This window comes from Melospiza melodia, chromosome 5, assembly GCF_035770615.1.
Source record: "Melospiza melodia melodia isolate bMelMel2 chromosome 5, bMelMel2.pri, whole genome shotgun sequence".
NCBI classification, from domain to species: domain Eukaryota; kingdom Metazoa; phylum Chordata; class Aves; order Passeriformes; family Passerellidae; genus Melospiza; species Melospiza melodia.
In genome coordinates this window covers 70,976,986-70,998,134 of record NC_086198.1, presented here as the reverse complement: position 1 = coordinate 70,998,134, position 21,149 = coordinate 70,976,986, and the positions used below count along the sequence as shown (strand labels likewise).

The window sequence follows — 21,149 nt, the reverse complement described above, 5'->3', positions numbered from 1 at the left end:
ACAGGCCTGCATTCAGTCATAGCTCTCATAAATAAATTGATTATGAACGTAAACAGTGACATAAATTCTTCTGGGAAATTACATGAAATAATGAGAATATCATGGTTTACTTGATGCAGAAATACCTTAGAAGTGTGTTTGAAGGTACTCCCAAATGTTCAAACACTGGGACTAATGATTTCCTTTCCCAAGGCTTGATAACTATCAAAACGCAATTGTAGTAAAGATGACTGATTACTGCCAGGACTATATTTGATTATAAGATGCCATCATCCTTTGGAACTTTCCAGACTTTGTGGGGTTTTCTATATTTAATTTTAATGTTACAGTTGTTTTTTATATTTGGAAATAAAAAATTAAACTGTGACTCAATTTGTGACAAAAATTAAATTGAACTCATTCTTTATCTAGCATGTTTTACATATTTTGTCTACAAAGCCCTAAAACACTAAATATTGTGATGTATTTACCCACAAATAATTCACAACACAATCACATATTTCCAAGAACATATTTATTTGCAATGATCTATTTTGTTTTAAATAATTATGAATTCCATCTACCTTTCCTTCTCTACAACATATTTGTGTTGACCATAGTTAAGATTTAAAATTAAAAGTGAATAATAGCATAAGAAGTAGGGGTACAGATGTGTCCATGTAAGGTGTCATAGGATCCATCTGAGCTTCACTGTCAGGTTCCTGTTTTAACTTGCCCATGAACCATCCTGGCCATTTGCAAGGGGAGGGTTGAGGCACTACTTTGTCCAAGCAGTGGGTGCAGGCACACGTGTGGGCACTGCCCCAGCAGCCAGTCACTGGGCTGGCTGTCCCTTGGACAGAGCCCTGCTCTGCTTCTCCAGGGCTGGATGCTGTGCAGTGCACGAGGACTTGCCTTTAGAAGTGACCTAGCCAGAGCTTATCAGAGGTTCTTCCATCATTTTGCTCTGCCAATCACTATTCCCCAGTGCATGAGTCATATTAAGTATAAATAATGTAATAATATTGATGCAAGAATTAGTGTAACTCAGAACAAAAGAATGAATAAAAATATCTATAAGGCGAGTAGGCTTGGTTACTGCTTTTCAGACAGATTTTTCTCCCTAATGATGAAAACAAAGCCTTGGGAGTCCCAAACCAATGTCCTGGAGTATCTTTCTCAAAAAAGAAAAACTGTGCCAAGACCAAACAGCTGCTTCAGTATGCAGGATGCTGGTACTGTGATTTAGGTAGAGAGCTCTCCAAACTGTTGAGGTTTTCTGTACCAGCTTCATTAGTGGCATGCCTAATGCTAACCTTTCAGGAAATACATTGGTATAAAATCTGTGATTATGTCATCTCTGCTAGGTCTCTGAGGGTCACTGTTAACTCTGCAAAAGTAGGACGTCCTTCAGGTTTCTGAAAAGAAAAGCAGAGGATAAACTTGTGTTAGCAGATTGGTTGATTACAGTACCAGACTTCAGAAATTGGATATAAGTACATATGAGATAACACTTAAAAATTACATTTCATTTTATTAATACAGATGAAAAAAATCAAGCTTGTCATTTTAGAGAAAAAGAAAAATCTGTTATTCATGACACCAGCAGCATGAGCACAGACACTTGTGAAAAATTCCTGAAATTTCTTTATACTTATTTCAATTCTGGATCAGAATTCCTATGGAATTTCTCCCTGCAGTAGGTTTGTGGAAAGCCCTACCAGCCAGGAAACCATGGCACTCAGGAATGCTTCCTGTGTTTTTGATAAAGGATCTTCACTGCTGTATAATTTGAAGTGCTGCAGCTCAGCATGGAAAACAAACTCCTGTCTGGTGGCAGACAGGAAAGAGAATTTCCCCATGATCTCTCTGCTGGATGGCACCCCAATGGGTGTTTGCAGTAAGCAGGCAAGCTGGATGCAATTTAGATTTCCTTCTCTTAAGCTTGTTCTTTTTACTCAGGATTTAAAAATTTTATTCAGAGGAGTAAGGTGGGAGATAAAGGAGGCAATGGTAACAACAAGATTCCCCAGCTACTCACTGTGTATGCCCACAATTTTACATGAAAAAATTGCACACAAAGCTCTTCTGAAAGGACTTTTAACCTAAAATAAAGATTCATTTCTTCTAGAGACTAGAGAAGGAGGGCCCTTAAGGGACTAATCAGATGGAGAAGTTGAGGAAATCAGTGTTTTGTTACCAATATAGGAAATAATAGGTGCTGGACAAATGGTGAAAGAACATGAAGTACTAAATCAGCTTGGAGAGGGTGAAAGAGGTGCAGCCTTAGGAGCTGCCCTGATGCACAGAGATACTGATATACACTTGAAAAAGGGGTTTCAAAATCTACATTTAGTGGTCATATCCACTTGGTGTATGAGTGTGTTATCATCCAGAGCAGATCTAGAGAAAGCCATGAACAATACAAAGGCACAAAAAAGGTATCACATTGCACCCAGCAGAGAAACAGGACAGCAGCAGCATATTCCAACCAGGGATGCTCTAGACCTATTGTACTGATAGTGTGCTCTGTATTTCTCAGCTGCAACAGTTAAAACAAGCAGAGGCTTGCAAACTTTTGTAAACTCCAAAAACAGTTGGAGATGCTGAGAATGCCACAGATATGAAATAAGGATTTAATGCCTTGAGCTTTTAAGATTGCTCTTACATCCATGTTAAAAATTAAGAACAAAGTAATACCTCAGGGAAAAAAAACAAGGGGAACAAACCTCATGCCAGCAGCTGTACATGACTTTGTACACAGGATGTGATGCCAAATGTGGTCGATAAAGTCGGTTACCCTGAGAAATCTCACGGACAACTTCAACATTTGACTTGGTTTCAAAAGGCATTTTGCCTTCTGTGAAAACTTCCCACATCAGTACACCTAGAAGTGAACCAAAATAGGTTTAGGACAAAACAAAAGATGCCAAACCCACAAGTTTTCAACAAAATTAGGAGAATAAAAACCACTCCTGATTCTTCTGTGTGTTGAAAAATGAATGAGAGTACGGGCAGCCTGAGCTGAATGAAGGATACAGCCCAAACAATTTTCAACTAATATAATTCTGCTCTCTTTTAAGTCAGCTAAGGTGATTGTCCATGAAACTCAGATGAATACATTTGGCTAATGAGGACTCATCAGAAATGCACATTTCAGTCAAAATCTACTTTTAAGGTGCAACCTTCCGAATGAAAAATCCATTTGTCCAATATAAGCAAACTTTGAAAATTGGGAAAGACTGAAGTTTCAGATATGTAGTATGGGTAGAAATTTATACTTTCCTAAATCACATCAGTAGTTTTTTTTAGGGAAGTATGGTTGCCCTTTCACCCAATCAACTCACCAAATGACCAGACATCTGATTTGCTGCTATATTTTTTGAAATGAAAGACTTCAGGAGATGACCATTTGACTGGAAACTTGGCACCTGAAGAGCTGATATATTCATCATCAATGACATACCTGAAGAATAAGAGGAAACCACATATATTTCAATGAGTGACATTCCCACTCATTCCAGAAAAATAGTATCAATTTAGAAACAAAATTATATCGCTATTTTAGTATAAAATGCACACACACAAAAAAGCCCATAGCAATGCACTTAAAGACATTTTTGTCTAAATGAATGATTTGGATTATTCATCAGAATTATGTCAGAATAAAACATTTTGATACAAGCATAAGAGTGACAGGATGGTAATTATTAATATACACCCAAAAGATGACAATAAGACACATCACCATGGGCAAGAAAATCAGCAGCAATAAATAATTAGTCCTGTTTTTAAAGGATCCACCTTTTCAACCACTTGTTCTACCCAAGTAAGACTCTTGCTGTCCATCTTCACAGATGCCATATCAGGGACATTGTTACCAAAGCAGCACACAAACAAATGTTTATCACATTCAAGACAGCAGTTCTTGTAGGAGCACTAAAGTAATTGTTTTTCCCCAAGCTTATAGGAGCTGACCTCCCAGATAAAATGAAATTATTTACCTAATGCAGGCATTTATAGGGCAACATTTTAAATGACTACTAGGCTGACCCCAACATCCTTATGAACTCTGGGCACATTTTCCAAGTATTAACGTTCCTGAGCAGATCACAGACATGCAGTACACATTTATTCTCAGGGAAAGCATAAAGGTAATTTTTTTAAAGCACCTTTTAAAGGAAGTCACATTGAAATAAATAATCTTTTTGCCTCACTTTCTCATTTTGGTTCAGGCACAGAAACATGGGAGGCTATTGAATTAGGAACATATGAAATAGCAGTACAAAATAACCTGTAAAAGCAGTTGTGTGAGCTCTGAATAATTAGGTTGTGTTCCCATTGCGTTTCCACAGCCTCCTCAGGATAGTGAGTCCTAGAGCCAGCCCACTGATCTCCACTTTGTGGCCCCAGTGAGCCTTTCAGGTCCATTATTCTTAGGCTGGAGCCTGGCAGCCACCTTGGTCTTCCTGTATTTTCTCATTCATTTGGATGAGTCCAGAGCCCTGATGCTGACCTTTCCCTTTTGGGGAGCAGTACAACCATGGTACAGGATAGCCCTTTGAAAAACAAGTCCTTAGCTATAAACTGCTAGGGTGTTGTAAGCCTGAGGTTAGAAATAGGAGGCAAAACTGAAGGAGCATGGCTGTGCTGACCTAACGACTCGCAGCCACAAGTGTCACCACAACCTTCTGCTCAGAGCCACTGACTGTCTTTCAAGCTCATCTGCCTCCTAATGCTAACCCACAGAAAAACCAGCCAGTAAAGCACAAAAGTAGAGGGCTTTATGTTGGCCTTATAAGAGGACAACCTTTTGGTCAGCATTCAGTCATTTGGCCAGCTCAGCTGTGTCCTCTGAGGAAAGTCTGTGAGGCTAGAGTTATGTTTCTCAGGCTGGTGCTTGTCAGAGTTGAGAGTGCTCTCTTTCCTCACTTTGGCTGGTTCTCTCTCTAAGCAGAAAAACCACTTCCCTTCCAGAGCAGCATGTGTCACACTTCCTACCCACATGGTCCTCCCTGCATCCTGCCTCACCTACTCAGCTACCGCAGCCTCCAGAGGTCAGCACCAGCTCCAGTTCTGTCCCTAGCGACTTTCTCACCTCCATCCTGCTCAGCAAACCTGGGGAACTTCTTTCTTCAGGCTTCTGGCTGCCCTGTGCACTCTGGGCATTTCTCTGTCCATAAACACCTCTGAAGTTTACCTGGCACTGTGTTTACCTATCTTGCTCTCACCAAGAACAAGAGGAGGACATGACATCCAGTTCATGGCACAGTGGTTAAACAACATTACAATTTTCATCAGGATTCAAATATTACCCACAGTGGGATCCCCCAAACCAGTGAAGCAAGCAGTGAGGTTAACTAAAGATCATGCTGCACCTGTCTGAGAATGGGTGCTCACAAAACCTTTGTCAGTGACCTCGTACCTTGCCATGCCAAAGTCAGATACTTTAACCACGTGCTCCTCATTGACTAAACAGTTTCTTGCAGCCTGGGGAAAATGAGAGAAACATATCTGAAATCTGGGCTAAAGATTTTTAAGAGAAATACAGCAGCTGATTATATTTGCTCTAGCTCATGCTGTTTATATCTGAAAGGAGATTAGTGTATTGGTCAAAAATATTAATAAATTTTTGAGTCAGCGAACATATTTCACTATTGTGTAGTTACACATACATAGCACCTGGCAACTTATATGCTTGTAGTATGAGTTGCAATATGTTTATGTATTCTTAACAGTGAAAGACTTTTAGGCTTCAGAGTCTAATGATCTGACCAGATATTTTCCTGAACATCAACACAAGGGACAATTAGTGTAACTTCTTAAATTTGTTTTTTGATGTTTTCATTACAGAAATCAGGAACTTCCTGGTAATTTTCAAGATTTTACATTTCTTCATGCAACTAGGCAGGAGAGGAGGAAGATTTCCTCTCTGCATCCAAATGTGAGCACTGAAAAAGTATCAAGGAGTAAAGAAACAAACTCCTTTTCTTGAATTCCCTGCCTATGGGCAGAAAAGCCACTCATATATCCCAACATTAATGAATGGCTGTAGAGAGCCAAAAAATATAGATAGAAAAATATTTCAATTTTAAAAAATTCTGATTGTTGCTGACATTTTGTAATGCTGTGATTCTGGTTGTGTTCTAATCACTTTCACATTGAGATGTCATAATACCAGCTAGTTCCATGTCAATATCCTAATTTTCTCTGAGCTCTCAAGGGGTGTTTCCAATGGACAAACTTCTCTCAAGTGGTTTTTTGAGCAGTCCACGGGCAAAACAACAGCTGAAAAGTTTGGATTTTCCTTATTAGATCCTGCAGGGCTGAAGTCTTACAGGATACATAGTGCCCCATAAAATGCAACAGCACATTCTGTACTGCAAATATTTGATAAGAGCCACAGAAAACCTATTGTACTTACCAAATCACGGTGAATAAAGCTGTTTCTTTCCAGATATTCCATCCCTTCACAAACGTCCTGGCACATGCTCAGGAGAACGTCTCTGCCGAGTTTCCCCCGCCTTTGCCGCAGGTAACTGAGCAGGCAACCATTTTCCATGAATTCAGTCACAACATAGAGGGGCTTGTGAAGGGTGCACACTCCATAAAGCTGGACCAGCTTTGGGTGGGAGAGTTTCCTGTTTAAAATCACATTTTCGACAGGCTAATATTTGTTCTTGGCAGGTAACTAAACCTTTGATTCTTGTGATGGCTTTGAAAAAATATTTCACTACTTGATAAACAGTGTCCTATTCAGCTGTACTAAGAGTTCTCCCAGTACTTAATGCTTTTCTCTCTAAAACTTTCTACAAAATTTCACTCTGTGAACCCATAATTCTTCATCAGTTATATAAATGCAGTGAATGCAAAGCTTGACTTGGTTGCTGCAAAATAGAAAGGTTGAGCTACACTTAGTTTGCAGGCAGGGGCCTTGACCCTGCAAGGAAGGGTTCATCCCTTCTGGGCTTTGCCAAGACCTCGTGTGGATACTTCCTTAATTTGCAAAGTTTGCAGGTATAGTAATATAGTTTCTCAAAAGCTTTAGTTGGGTAGAAGCTCTTCCTAGAGACACTGAGGTATGGATTAAAGAATAGTTGTAGGAGCACAGTTACATTTTACCAGAACATTTATTCCCCATTGAGCTCCACAGTACAAAGCAAGACATACTCTAAAGAAAGTCTGGGCATAGGAAGCACCTGCATCAGCTTGGTTCAGACCTTTATATCAGCCTTTCTGTCCCCCACATCCACCATTCCCATCAAACTGCTTTGTTTGTTTGAAATGGAATTAGGTTATATTTATTCCTTGGTAAGCTGACAGAATAGCTTTTGTACTTACATCATCAGTTTGGCCTCCTCTATGAAATCATCTTCAGACATTGCACCTTCACTGATTGTTTTGATGGCAACCTTGACAGTCTCTTTCCATTTACCAAGATAAACAACTCCAAACTGCCCACGCCCAAGTTCTTTCAGTATCAGCAGTTCAGATGGGTTTAATCCCCACTCCTCTGCAAAAGCAACCCAAAATGTCAGGAGAGTCAGGCCAGCTTTCCTGAGCCATGCTGCAGGAGACATGCCTTGCTGATGGCAGTCAATGAGCACTGCAAGGCATCACACTTGTTCGTCAGTCATAGCATGAGTTTTAAATATCTGAATTTTTTTACTGGCTCATATATGTTTAAATATAATTGCTATTTTACAGCTTAAAGAATGTGATTAGGAATTTTGCTTAATGTAGGAATGTCTGAGGCTTGAAGATAAGGCAAGTGTTTAGCTTTGATTACACAAGAGAACTTTTTTGGCACTATGATATGTGATGTTTTTATCTCCAAACCAGTTCCAGATGGATAGTATAGCTACAGAAATAGTCAGTGGCTGCCTTTATTGTAATAACTACAATAGCTCAACCCTTCAGAAATATTAAGCCATGAGATTCATGGGAACATGAAAGATACTCAGTTTTGGAGGTTCCTGTTGTCTAATAGATGGTATGAAATTCCTGATCTATATACACAAAACTGGCATTTATTGCTTGTTTGTTTCAATACCACATAAGATTCCATTCTTATTTCTAAAACCTGCAGAACTGACAAAGAAAATCTTCTCCATAAATAGTATTAATTTCAGGGTTCAATTTTGGTTTCCTAAGCATTTACAAAAATCAAATAGCCTTTCAAAAGCTATTAAATGTTTATTTGAGTCTTAGGTTTGCTTAGAAAAGTCCAAATAGCTCTGAATGCACTGAGGTTGTAACAGAAGCACAACAGTCACAGAAGCAGCTCAGTCAGGTGTCTCATTTAGTACTGACACCTTACACTGTTTATGTGTTTAGTATTACCAAAGAATTTCACAGATACAACTTAATAATTAAACTGGGTGAATATGAGCTAAATTCTCGCCTCAGATATTTAGCAGATAGCTAAATCTCCTTCAAAAGAAGATAAAATTTTACCATAACTCAGTCCTGTAGTTTCTGGTGAGGTGCATCCATCTGATCCCACTGGATGTCGGAGACGTGTGATAAGACCTGTAGGGGACAAAGCCACGATATTCTGCTGACCAAGTACTTAATTTTAAAATATGCTATACCATACTTCTTCTCAAACAAAATTACTTGGAATCTCATGTAAATTTCTTATTTATTGAAGTTATTTTTGCCTAGTTTGCTCAGATAAAACACCACAGTGAGAAGAAACGGAGAAAGACTATTTAATAGGGCTCTGACTACAAAACTATTTCTACTTCATAAAGCCAACACTAATACTCTTACTTTTTTGTACCATGATAGTAAGCATAAATGACCTCTAAAATGCTGTATCACTGACCTAAGTAGGGTCGCATGACTTCTCAGGTTTGAAATATTTTTGTGTCTCATTTATTTTCTTTGCATTAATAAGCCAAGAGTACTAGTGAATACATCCTTCACCAAGGACTCCCTGAGTTCATTGATTCTTCCCACTACTACTTTTAGGGCCAATTCTGCCACAAGTGTTTCCTACAATTCTCCTCCCTCCAGCAAAAGGCTCTGTCCATTCCCATATCCTCCCCTCTAGAGCAAGGGATCTCCCTGTGTTTTCCCATCTTCCCTCATTCAGAGTAAAACCATTTTATATTGTATTAAAATGATGGGCAGAACCAAGGTGAAGGATATTTTTCATGCTAAAAATTATAAAAATCTGCCATCAGCCAACAGTTAGGGGTATCTAACTCTGGTAAGCTGAAAGTCAGTGTTGGAGAGTCCTTGTGAGCACAAGAACTAATTCTGCCCTTGATTGTTTGTGTTATGGGTTGGGTTTTTTTCAAAATCAGTAGAATGCTGCCTGCTGATGCACAGCATAGCTCCTGCTTTTATTAGATTGCATGTATGCTGGTCCTTGTCATAGACAAAAAAAGAATTATGATCAAATTACACCCAAGTCCCATTCGATCAAATGTGAACCAGGAGAATACAGAGCAGTCTTTTATTTTTGCTAAACTCATTTAATAATGTAGACAAGTCTGGTCGTTTCACTTCCCTCATGGTATATGCACATGACAGCTATAACTTTGGCAGAAAGAATCAAGGCATATTTGAATTCATTACCAATAGAAACACTTGTGTCAGATTTTATAAGGAAGCTATTAGAAAAAGATGTAAAACCATTATCAGCTCACATGCATTACCTGCAGCATTGTGTTGATGATACTCGATGAGCTCAGGAACAGATGAGAAGACATAATTTTCTGCTACATAATATTGTCCTGAGTGATTTTGTTTAATTTGATAATGTAGAATATTCCCATTATGACTTCTGAAATCAACAAAGCATTAGAATTTTCAGTAAAAATAATTTATTGTATAAATCTGCTTAAATTTCACTATGAAAACATAGAAAAATCTGAAAACTTGGGACACAGTTCTCAGCTGAGAATGGCTGTGTCTAGCTGGAACACTGTTTCAAGAGAAAAAAACCCCACTTTTGTTGCCAAAGTATTTTTTACCCCGGTATCAATGCATTCATAAGAAATAGCCACAGTGTTTAAGAATTGCTCCTCCTCATTTAACATTCATTTGAATACAACCTCTTGAAATTAAAATGTTACAAATTACCTGCATTTTCTCCCCAAAAACTTAAACACATATTCATGTATAGCATGAGATTAAGTTTTCAGTTCTATTTCTTCAAAGAGTCTTCATTGGAGCTTTTATTTGACACCTTTGTTTTTCTGTATTTCTTTGCATTATCTGTCTTTTTTGCTTTCTGTGTATTTTGCTGTCTGCTTATCCTTGCTTCTGTGACACTCAAAATTAAGCAGTTAAGTTTGCATTTCAGGCTGGTGGTTGCTGAAGGTTAGTACTCTAAATTGTGGACACAGCAAGCAGAGCTCAGAATACAGAGACATTATACAGTCTGCATTACTGAGTCATTGTCAGAAACACTCCTGAGCCTACAGAAATTGTGAGCCTGACCCCAGCACAGGGATGGTGGGGAGGGCTGGCCCCAGATTTCCAAGGAGGGAATGGAGGGAGAGAGGAAGAGGGTGGAGGTAACAGCAATGCATTAGCTGCTCTCACCTCTGGCTTGCTGTAAGAGGGAGAGAAGGAAAGCAGACACAGTAGATACAGGGGGATGTGGGAGAGCTGATGAAAAGGTTATAAAATAGCTTGAAATAGGTTAAGTCAATGCTGTAGGTGATTGCTCCTGATATGGGCAAGTGTGAGTCCTGTGGGTGTTGTCCAGCAAAAGTAAGATTGCACAGTAGGGGTGAGGTGATTTTGGGAGACAAGCAAGTGAAGTTTGAGCACAGCAGAGTCTGGGATGGATTTACAGTGCACAGAGCCTTTGGAGAAAGGAAACAGTTTGGTGCAGTGGCCAAAGGCTGTGGCATGGTTTCCACAGCTGGTTTCCACAGCAGATCATTTGAGAATTTCAGAGAGTGCAGGTAATCCTGTCTTGCCAGGACCTTTGCACACTGACTCCCAGATCCACCACCCCCCTTGATCTTTTCTGCACACAGGGTGATTAACTCTGCATGAAAAGCATCCCAGTGGCTCCCTGTTCCTGTGCACTGCATGTCCAGCCTACCCAGTTATTCTGAGGAGTCTGCAGGAAGCTTTTCCATCACCACTTGATTCAAACCCCGACCATTCAGAGGAACTCACCCCTTAGCCCGCGAATACATGGACAGCGTAAGAAGACCCTGCCGGCTTGAATCCCTGACAACAAAGGCACCTTCTTTGGGCTGAAAAGAAATCCAGGTAGAGTTATTTTATGCTTTTGAGCTTCAGTAATGCTCCCTTGAGACAGGACTTGCAGCTGATTACCAAATTCTGTAGCATACCTATGGCTATTTGGGAGGAAGATCAAGAAGTGGAGAACAGGAATAGATAGCCGGGTACATGGCAGAGCAAAATAAACCAAGAGAAAATAATAAATGCCAGGAAACTTTTAGAGATAAGTAATTTAGCTGAATTATACTCTTCAGTGTGAGAGAGTGAAAATGTTTCAATTTATTAAAAAATCAAATTGTACAAATCACTAGAAAAAAAAATCCAGTTAAAACAATTCTGTATGAGACATTCTTCCTTGGTCTTTCTTATCCTAGGCCTGAGCAAAGACCCAATGAGTTTGACTGAGTTAGGCACTTTGGTAACTGACAGGGGGTAGAATCAGTGTGGATTGTTTGCTCTGTATTTAAGGAAGATGCAGTGATTTGTTAAGTTCTGCTAAACTCAGAGCTAATTAGCTTACTACATGGATTTCAGTTTTTAATGTCTAATGTAACAGACAAGCACAGTAAGCCACATAATTTGATTTATCTGGCATAGAATTTGCTGGGGCTACAACTTAAAGCTTTGTGAAATCTGGATAGTCTGCACTTTACACTTACACCAGAAAGCCTTTACCTTTTAAGGTAGAAATCTTACAATGTACTTATCTCTCTTACAGAATACCAAACAGATTTTGATTTGACTGTGATAATGCTCTTGACGCCTCTACTGATAGGTATTTTTTCAGTACTGTTAGCTCTATGTGTAAGCTGAATTACCTTCTGGTGCAAAAGAAGTTCTGCCTGGCTTCTGTTCATGTTTCTGCAGTACCACCTGCAACAAGGACATAACCTATCCTTAATTTCAGACAGTAAAAATGAATGTTTGCTTTGTTTCACAGTTTAGTAGTTGCATTATTCCAAGTCAAAAACATGTTTAGAACTATCATTGTATATGAATATGTCTTAATTTAGAATTATTTTATTAGACATTTTTTTAGAACTTTTTGGCCCCAATTTACTGTGACTAAATATTAGCTCAAAGAAAAGAAGAAAAAAAGAAAAAGAAACCCCAGGGGAAAAAAAAAAAAAGTTATGCCAAACTGTGATGAAATTTACAGTCCTGGATGATGTGTCAAGCCTTTCTTCTCTACAATTTTTCAGAATTTTCATCTTCTCTCCAGTAATTTAAATTTATAGTAGATGGAATTAGCTACATGATCACAACAGGCAAAGATCAGAATACAGAATTATGCATTGGGTCTACAGAAACAGGAAAAATCTGGATTCTGACACTATGATTCATGTACATGAATTTAAATTCATTTTAGGAGTAATGTTTTGTATTAAAAAAAAAAGAAAGCTTTTGATAAACATGTTCATGTCTAATAAAAATTTGAAGGCTCAAACATTAAAATGTATTTCTGCAATCCATTTTTAGAAATAAAAGCCCAGTTATAATTTTCAAAGGTACTTACTTGTGTGTTTCTAAATTGCTTTTCTTCTCTGTAACATAGTTGCTGGGAATTAGACCTTCATTCCTGAAACGACATATTGAGGATAATATTATAGTATGGTGTAAAAGATAAGTAGGATTAAGATATACATTAACCTTTTGTTGAATTACAAAGATTCCTTATCTTGGGGGCTATGTTGCTGGATACTGAATTCCAGCATTAAAACTGAATAAAAATTTGAGTCCTTTCATCCAGGCACAACTTTTTGTCCCATGACTGTGGATGGCTACTCAAATGAAAAAGCCAGATGGTGTAGGCTGAGATTTAGGAAAAAAAATATTTTCCTTCTGAACCAGAAGCCACCATCTTTATTTCTGGCCTGTACAAACCTCCTATATGAAGAAATACAAAGTGTGTACTTGTTTGTATGTTCAAAATAGTTGTCAGTATACTTTTGCTCAAAACATAAGTTGAGAAAAAGCATTTAAAATATTTAAAGGAGAAATCTGAAGGGAAAGGAGATGGTTATAATATAACATGCAACCATTCCCAATATCATAGTACAGGATATACTGAAGATAATACAAAGGAGAAAGGGGAACAAAACAAAACTAACATAAGTGTGAAAAAGATCCTAATTGAAGTTATCTAGCTCTCTGAAATAACCAGGTATTTTGGGGAAGAGGTTATGTTTCAGGAATGTCTTCATAATCTCTGTGGTTTCATAAAGTTTTTACACGTACATGCTCCATTGTAGAGCATTTGAAATATGGAAAGCTGGATTTTCACATGGCCCAGAGCCCAGTGACCCACATGGTCTTCAAACATCCCTATGTTGCTCAGGAACCTACTGAGTGTAGGGCTTAACTCTGAATTCCCAACAGGTTCTAGATTCCCTGTCCACTTCTGGGGTGCCAAGCCCTGCTGAAAGTCTCCCCAATCATTCTGTGTGCCTCACATATAGTTGAACACTTTCAAGCCTGTTCCTAAATAGTCCCATAAGTCTCATTCTATCTGCCCACCTTTGCACAGGTTGTTCTAAGGCTTTTTTCTTTCTTTGTAGGGAGATTGAAATAGATGCCCTCTCTCTTACCCATGTTGGTCTCTTGCCTTCCACCAGAGGGGATCATACTGTTCCAGGACAATGTATTCTTCTGATTTCTTGAGAGGTAAATCTAAAGGCCCTCTAGCAAAGAAGTCATAGAGTGCAATAACTCTGGGTTTGTCCTTGTAGTCTTCAAAGGCCTCAGGAGGCAGAGGAGGTAATGGCTTGTCCTTAAACTGTCTCTTGGGCTGCTGAAAAATCAAAGTATTTTTCATAACTAGTCTTTTCTCTCTACTATAGATTGCTTAGTTACTCTTACTCTGTAAGTTTTATGCAACAAAGGACTTTATATGCTCAACAGCTAGTTACTCCCCTGCTTATCCTGGTACTGAGCCACGGTGTGTCAATTCTCTCTTTTCACCTGCCAAAATGTTACTTACCCCACACTTCCAAATAGATTCATAGGAAACATCTGGCTGTGAGGCAGAGTACTGGGTCACCAGGACAGCATCAGGCTCCAGGTTCACTTTTGTTCTCATTTCCCTGATTTTGAAAAACATGAAGCATTCATGTGAATGCCTACCTGTAAACAGGCACATTAAAAATTCCATGGCCATCCATGCCTTCCTTCATTAGGGATGTATGGCAAATACATCCTACATCTTCTACTGCAAATAGAGGGACTTGATTAAATCCTTTATGTGTAGATATTTAATTACTGAAAAGTTTAAGCATTTCACATACCTTTCTTGCACTGAGCCGCAGCAGCAGCAGAAAACAGACTGGATAGTGTGATCTGTGAACAAGAACAATTTCCATATTTGCAGTGTTTCTGTTTGTTTGCTCACAAAACTTAGAGAATTAAGGACTATCCTATGTGCTTACACCCACTGTTAGCTCTATCTTGTTGTGAGATATCTAGCAAATCATTATGGCTGGATTTGCAGTCACCAAAACCAGCAGACCTTTCCTACCACAGTCTCCCTTACAATGTTTTGGCAATCATGAGGCTATATGTATGAGTTAAATCAGCTCACTAAATCAGCAAAAATAAATAATAAAAAAAAAAGATACATTGTCAGCCAAATTCATACCAGTTTGGCTGATTACACCACCCTGCACAAGCTCTACCTAGCGCAATGAGGGGAATGAGACTCTTGTCAGGGACAGGAGATGGAGAACTGTGCCCTTTAGCACTGACATAATTTTTAGATTATTCAAGACAAATATAAAACCATGCTTGCATGACAAGCTTTTCTTTATTTTGAGGTTTATTAAAGGAGCCACACTATATTTACTTCTCTGAATTAATACTGATTTTCCTGTTTCTGTTGCAGCCATTAATATAATGAATACACTAGCCTAGGTTTGAAGTGCAGAGATAATATGTGCTTTACACTTCCATGTCAAGGGGCTGATAATCCTTGTTTACAAAATTGTTTCTAAATCCAAAATACATTAGATACATCATCACAGACATCAAAAATTTAGAGAGAAACCAATCCACTCTATCTTGTATATACAGCAGAGATAATATGATACTAAATATGTTGGAAGGCATTAAAAATATTTGAATGAAGTAAATAAATGGTTGACACTTGGTCCACTCCTACCCAGGCTGAGATGTACCTTCCCCAGTTTGTGTTCCCAGAGCAGATTGAGATAAGCTGCAGCAGTTATAGTCCTGTACTTTCCTTCTCCACCTCATCTCATCTCATCTCAAACTGGACAAGACCGGATGCTAAAAGGGCAGGTACTCTCTTTTTACTGGGTCAGATCCCTGAAGTGTCACCACTGGGCAGGTGGGAGGGCACAGCAGCACCTGCAGGACAGGCTCAGGTTCTTCTTTTAAGAAGCATGTCAGTCAGGGATGGAGAGACAAGGTTCCCCTCATATTCAGCAGCACTAACACAAAATAAACTTTCTATATTTATATATATAGAATGTGTCCTATTTTTCTCTGCCATAGATGTCACAGTTTGCAAAGAGGCCTCCGATTTTTATTTGAAATAGACTTCCCAAGGTCTCAGAATTTTGCTGCTTTGTATTTCAATGATATTTCTTTGTGCAGTCCCACCAGTTCCTTCCACATTATTTGTTTTGCCCTCATGGCACTTTTGCATTGCTGATCCTAATGACCTAATCCAGCCTGGAATAAATAGGATGTCCCTTCTAGTGTCCTGTGAAACCTTTTGCCATTGCCTATTACTAGCTGAAAGCCAAGTGTACTAAGAATATGAATCTTAGCATTCAAACAATTAAGCAACCTTACCACATAATGAAAACGTAATTATTTTCCCTATGAAGGTACACAGCATAGCAAATCTTGTGCTAATAAAAAAAGTGAGAATGTTCGATGTCAGAACGATAAGACCAAATCTAGTTCTTAGTTGGAAGAGCCCTGTCTCATAAGTGTTTTGTTTAGACAGTCTTGAAAGTCATGGTCAAGTTTCCCCTAGACTGTTGAATCCTGTGAAGAATCTATTGTATGGGAAATGGATGAGCTGACTGTAATCAGAAGACACCATTGATAAAAGTTTCCAGTGACAGCTGTGTAAAATGCAGCAAAGAAAAATACCCAAGTCAGCTGACAGCAACAATTCTCTTCAAAGCAGCCAGACTAAAAAGATATTGTCAATGAAGTTGATTTGCTGTGTAATTGTCCAGTGTACATTGAATTGTCCCTTGGCCATTTAAACCTGCCTCATAAATAGTCAACACTGTGGGTGAAGAAATGCTTGGGTTTCTTTTATTTCAGCCAGTGACATGAAGTTTAATCAATGTCTATAAAGTATGTTTTTATTTGCAAACAGGAACATGATATTTCAAAACCTGCTTCTTCTCATTGAACCATCTAGTCTAATTAAATACATTCTTTCTCTTCAGTTTATTCGCTCTCCATATAAAACATTTACAATAAATAGTTAGAAAGAGCACTGCAGACTTTCATTGTAACACTAGAATAATCTTCTAATTAGATTTTAAAGATTTGGCTGTTAGCTTGAAAACAAGGGTTCAGAGAGATGCCATGGATGTGTAATTCTGGATTGTTTTCTTTATGAGCCCAGTAATTTGAGTATATTTATAATGTAAGGTCAGGAATCCTTTTTGCCTTCAGTGAATCTCAGACTTGTTTTGTTAATGGATGACTTTTATGTCTGACCCCCTCCTTTCACTGTGCTAAAAGCTATTAGTAATGAATGACTGCATGTGACATCTTAAAAAATACCCTAAGCATATATGATATTGAATATTTAGCCTCTTGTCCTGTCCATAAAACCATAGAAAAGGTATATGTTGAAGCTGTAATTATGATATTTCTTCCAGTGCTTCATTTGGTGAGCAATTTTTCAAAAGGATGGAGTGTATAACCTAATAAAGATGACAAAATAGGAGATGATAAATTCTGCAGACTGTAAATTAAGGCTCAGATTGGATTAAGGCCATGGATCAGACAAGACCACACTGAAGTGAATTGCAGGATCTGGAGGAGCAGAACAAACTGCACAGTCCTACCAAAGTTTAGTGGAGTAGTAGAGTATTTTAAGTGTGAAATCACAGCCTATCAATCCAGCAGATATCATCCTAAAGCAGACAATTTCCAGTTCTTTGAGAATTAATTTGTCTTTATACATCTTTTTTCAGCAACCTCAGTCACTTCTGAAATTCTTTTGTCCCTCCATCACTCCTAGAGTATTTGTGGAATTAATTCAGTAGAAATTAGTACAAGTGTAAATTATTGCAGTGCAAACTGTGCATTCCTGCTTGGAAATTTGCCAAGGCTGCAAGGAAACATTATCAAAACTCATAGAAAAAGGCCTTCAGCTCTGCAGAGCTCAGTCCTGCTTTAGTTAAATTGACTTAAGGCCAGAAGCTTTGACCTAATGGCTTGGAATTTCAGTTCTCAAGCAAAGACTCATGTACTGATCTATGCACTTTACATCCTCCCTGGTCATTGGTAAGTTTCTTGAAGTACATTTTTCCCTCCCAATTAAATTCATATTTATTAAGTTCATAACTTACTTCAGAAAGTAGGCCCAAACTGTGATGCTATTTCAGGAAGACATGGCCAACATTACAGATGGGGCAAGCTTTGATACACTGAGTGAATAATTTGATTTAACTCTCCCCGTGGCCAAGGAAGATGCTGACACTGAGGGCTGCACAGCAGTGTGTGCTGTCACACAGCAGGAAGATGGCATTTCCTGCCTGACACTTCTCACCCCCACATGCACTCTCTCAGGTCTTGAGCTCTTCCTTCCTTTCTCTTTTCTCAACACCCATCAGAAAAACTAAGAAAGAATTATAATATTTAAACTCTCGTATTTAATTTTTTTTAAAGCTATAATTTAAAATACAAATATTCTGAAAATAGAATTTACTCATTTAAAACATTTCATCTTGATTATCCCTTCTGCTAGATCCCTGAAATCAGTGGAACAATTCTATCTGATTTCCTTTAGTTTTTCACCAAGGACATTCTCCTAAGCAAAACACTGGATTTGTCAAGGAGTGTTAGAGTCACATATTAGCTGGCCTAGATCCCCTGGTTCCCAGCTCAAGTAACCACACTGAAGAGTTGATAAATTAAAGATTAGTCACTGATTGTATCACTGAGAGTTGTGCTTCAGCAAGGAAATCACACTTTGGGTTCCATATTTGGAAGAGAACAGAGAGACCAGTTAGATTTGCCATGTTATGAGTTACCGACTGCTTGGACAGGACACAGGAAAGAAATACAGGCTAAGAGGAAGAAATAGTCTCTAATTTTTAACAGTAAATTAATTTTGATGTCTTTTCAAATAAAGTACTTATGGAGCTATCAATTATTTTAGAATCCACCTCTCTGTTTCCGGCCTAACCAAAAAGTTTCCCATAAATAAAAAAGTACTCGAATCCAGCTTCTTTTAAATCCATACCAAGAAAGATTTCTGCAGCACCCACAGCCCCATTAAATCTTCCAGCTCACATTCCCTTGAGTTCTATCACAACACAAGCTATGTACACATGTTGCTTTGATCCTTGGGGTACGTCATGATGGAAAAACTAAACTCATAGCTTAAAACCTGAGTTTAAATTAAACAAGAAGAGTATTTGAGGTGTTGAATCTAGAACTGGCCATCTTCCTTCTTAAACTGTATACAGAATTTTTTATTTCTGCAATTTTTGATGAAAGCTTGCCACCTTAGACAAAGTTATTTAACACAGGAACAAACAAATACAGTTTTCACTGCTAATGTCTTTTTCTTTCTGGGAATGAGCAGTTTATGAAGAAGACACTTGTTTATAAAGCAGGGTCACATTATCTCCCTGATGACAGTCAAGCAAACACAAATCCCAACACTAGCAAGAACCACGACAGTTCTGTACATCAGACCTATTAGGATGCTCTGTTTCAAAACAAGAAATAACCATGGCATGAGAAGCATGTGGCTAAAGTAAAAACACTAGGAAAATGGTGTTGAAGCTAATCTGACAAATACACAGCCTAAAAATGTGCAGCTGACATTTTGATAACCAACTTTTGAGTCCTGGAAATAAATTTTTCTGTGCACAACAGAGCAGATGGGATGCAAGAGGAAGAAGAAAAAGATGGGTCAGCTGTCAGGAACAGCCATTTGCTTAAGCAGCTTAAGGAGAGTGCCATGAGAACAGAGAAGGTGGAGTGAAAACACATCATGGCCTGATACAGTCCCACAACACCCAGAGTATACTTTGGCTTGATAATGCTGTCTGTATACATGGCAAATTCACACATATACGTGCCATCTTCCTCCCATCCTCAGTTGTTACTCACTGTAAATGGCAGCTTTAGGAAAGTAACATCAAAGACAAAAGCAACAATTTAGAAATTAATTTTTATAATTTGCATTTTATAACTTTGCTATTTCACCATTTTCTTCATTTGAGAAGAAAATCCCTTTTTCTGAATCAGTTTCCCAAAGTGCTACTAACACTGAAGGCACTCCAGTCCACATCTAAGATTTGCACTCTTCCACCATTTTTTGGCTTGCAAGAAGCTCTTGCTCTTGCAATGGAGCAGAAGGTTCACTGTGTTCAACACTACAAACTCAGCTTCACCCACCAAACCTTTGCTGTAACACACCGTGCCTCCTGGTCTGGTCTGCCAGTTTCCAACATTACTACAAAAATCAATAACCTGGTAGAAAGCCACAGTATAGTTTGCTTCTAAAATAATTTTAAAATACAAGCTTTCAGTTTTAGATGTGTGCAAGCTGAGGCTTCCTGTCTTTCCTGTGAGTTAACTCTACTCCGAGGAAGGATAGGTTTAGTTCTACCAAACTCTCTGTCCATGTCCATGTAGTTCACAAGTTTAAGAACAGTATTTGGAAACATCTCCCTATCTATATGTAAAAACAGTTGCTTTGCTAAATCTGTGGTACAATGGATTAATATTTGTGTGTTAATTTTGAAACTCAAGACAAGCAGTCTTAACAGAGATCCCCTTAGCAGTGCAAGAGAAAGTAGATTGATATTTTTATGGCAATATTTAAATACTTCATTTGCTAAGTACACTGCTGTTGCACAAAACAAAACTACAAGATCAAAATATGCACCCAAGTTTACTTACAGGTAGAAAGAATCATGTCTGGTTATCCGTTTATATCAAAATGAAAATGCAAACCTCCCTTCATCAGCTGTGCCAGTAAAACAGCCCAACCTGAGCTCTTTGCTCTGATATGAAGCATGGTAAACCACAAATATTGCTTGACCACGCCTACTTACCTTTTCTTTAAAAAAAAAAAAAACAGAGTAGAAGGAGAAAAAATGGTCTGGTATGAAATATTTTCTAGAAAAAATAAAATTATTAAGCTGTTCCCACTAGGTATAACTATTTTTTTTAAGTAAAAAACCCACAGCAGATATAAATCACAGAATGGTTTTGTTCAAATGGATTTTTGACCCCAACATCTGACAGGATTCAGTTATAATAAAAATGGGAGGAAGGGCTGAAGTAGCTTAAGGGTGAGTGAGCTAATCCAGAAGAAAGGATGCTACAGCATTTCAGCGTGCTTTCAAAGATTCCAGGAGAGTCAGCAACACAGCTGCCTCCAGAGGAGTTCTGATACCTTCTAAAATAAGCCACCTAAGGCTACATTCAACTAAAAAAAAATAATTCATCTAGAAACTGGGTGCCTCAGAGTTCCTGACATCCTCGGTATCAACCCCATTACCAAGTAGGCAGAAATTATATTCAGGTACTGGGAAGAGGCAAGTGAAAGGGTCAGATTCAAAGCACCCATCCCACTGAGAAAACTGCTGCCAAACCTTCACACAATTAGGGTGTGTTTTATAATATAAATTAATGATAAATATTTAATTATTGCAAAGAAATAGGCTTCAGGTTCATTGCAAGTAATTAATCTTCTGATTTTCCTAAGCATCATTTAG

General features: G+C 38.3%; 1 protein-coding gene across 1 annotated transcript; it reads right to left on the bottom strand.

Annotated features, from left to right (window-relative positions):
• Positions 1-499: 499 nt before the first annotated feature.
• On the bottom strand, positions 500-14,819 carry TXK (TXK tyrosine kinase). The gene is made up of 14 exons (XM_063158037.1): positions 14,481-14,819; positions 14,177-14,279; positions 13,785-13,987; positions 12,713-12,775; positions 12,015-12,069; positions 11,128-11,207; positions 9,648-9,775; positions 8,437-8,511; positions 7,321-7,492; positions 6,404-6,620; positions 5,405-5,469; positions 3,327-3,445; positions 2,709-2,866; positions 500-1,397 (listed from the first exon to the last, which is right to left on the bottom strand). Exons 2-14 carry the CDS (start codon positions 14,273-14,275, stop codon positions 1,329-1,331), a joined length of 1,503 nt encoding a protein of 500 aa, XP_063014107.1. The 5' UTR covers positions 14,276-14,279; positions 14,481-14,819; the 3' UTR covers positions 500-1,328.
• Positions 14,820-21,149: the final 6,330 nt, after the last annotated feature.

Coding starts and splice junctions, on each gene's coding strand:
- TXK (XM_063158037.1), bottom strand. CDS start 14,275: ATGAGAACAAAAGTGAACCTGGAGCCTGATGCTGTCCTGGTGACCCAG. Junction 12,070..12,712: donor AGCAATTTAGAAACACACAA/GTAAGTACCTTT, acceptor TCCTTGTTGCAG/GTGGTACTGCAGAAACATGA. Junction 3,446..5,404: donor TCTGACTTTGGCATGGCAAG/GTACGAGGTCAC, acceptor CTTATTCTTCAG/GTATGTCATTGATGATGAAT.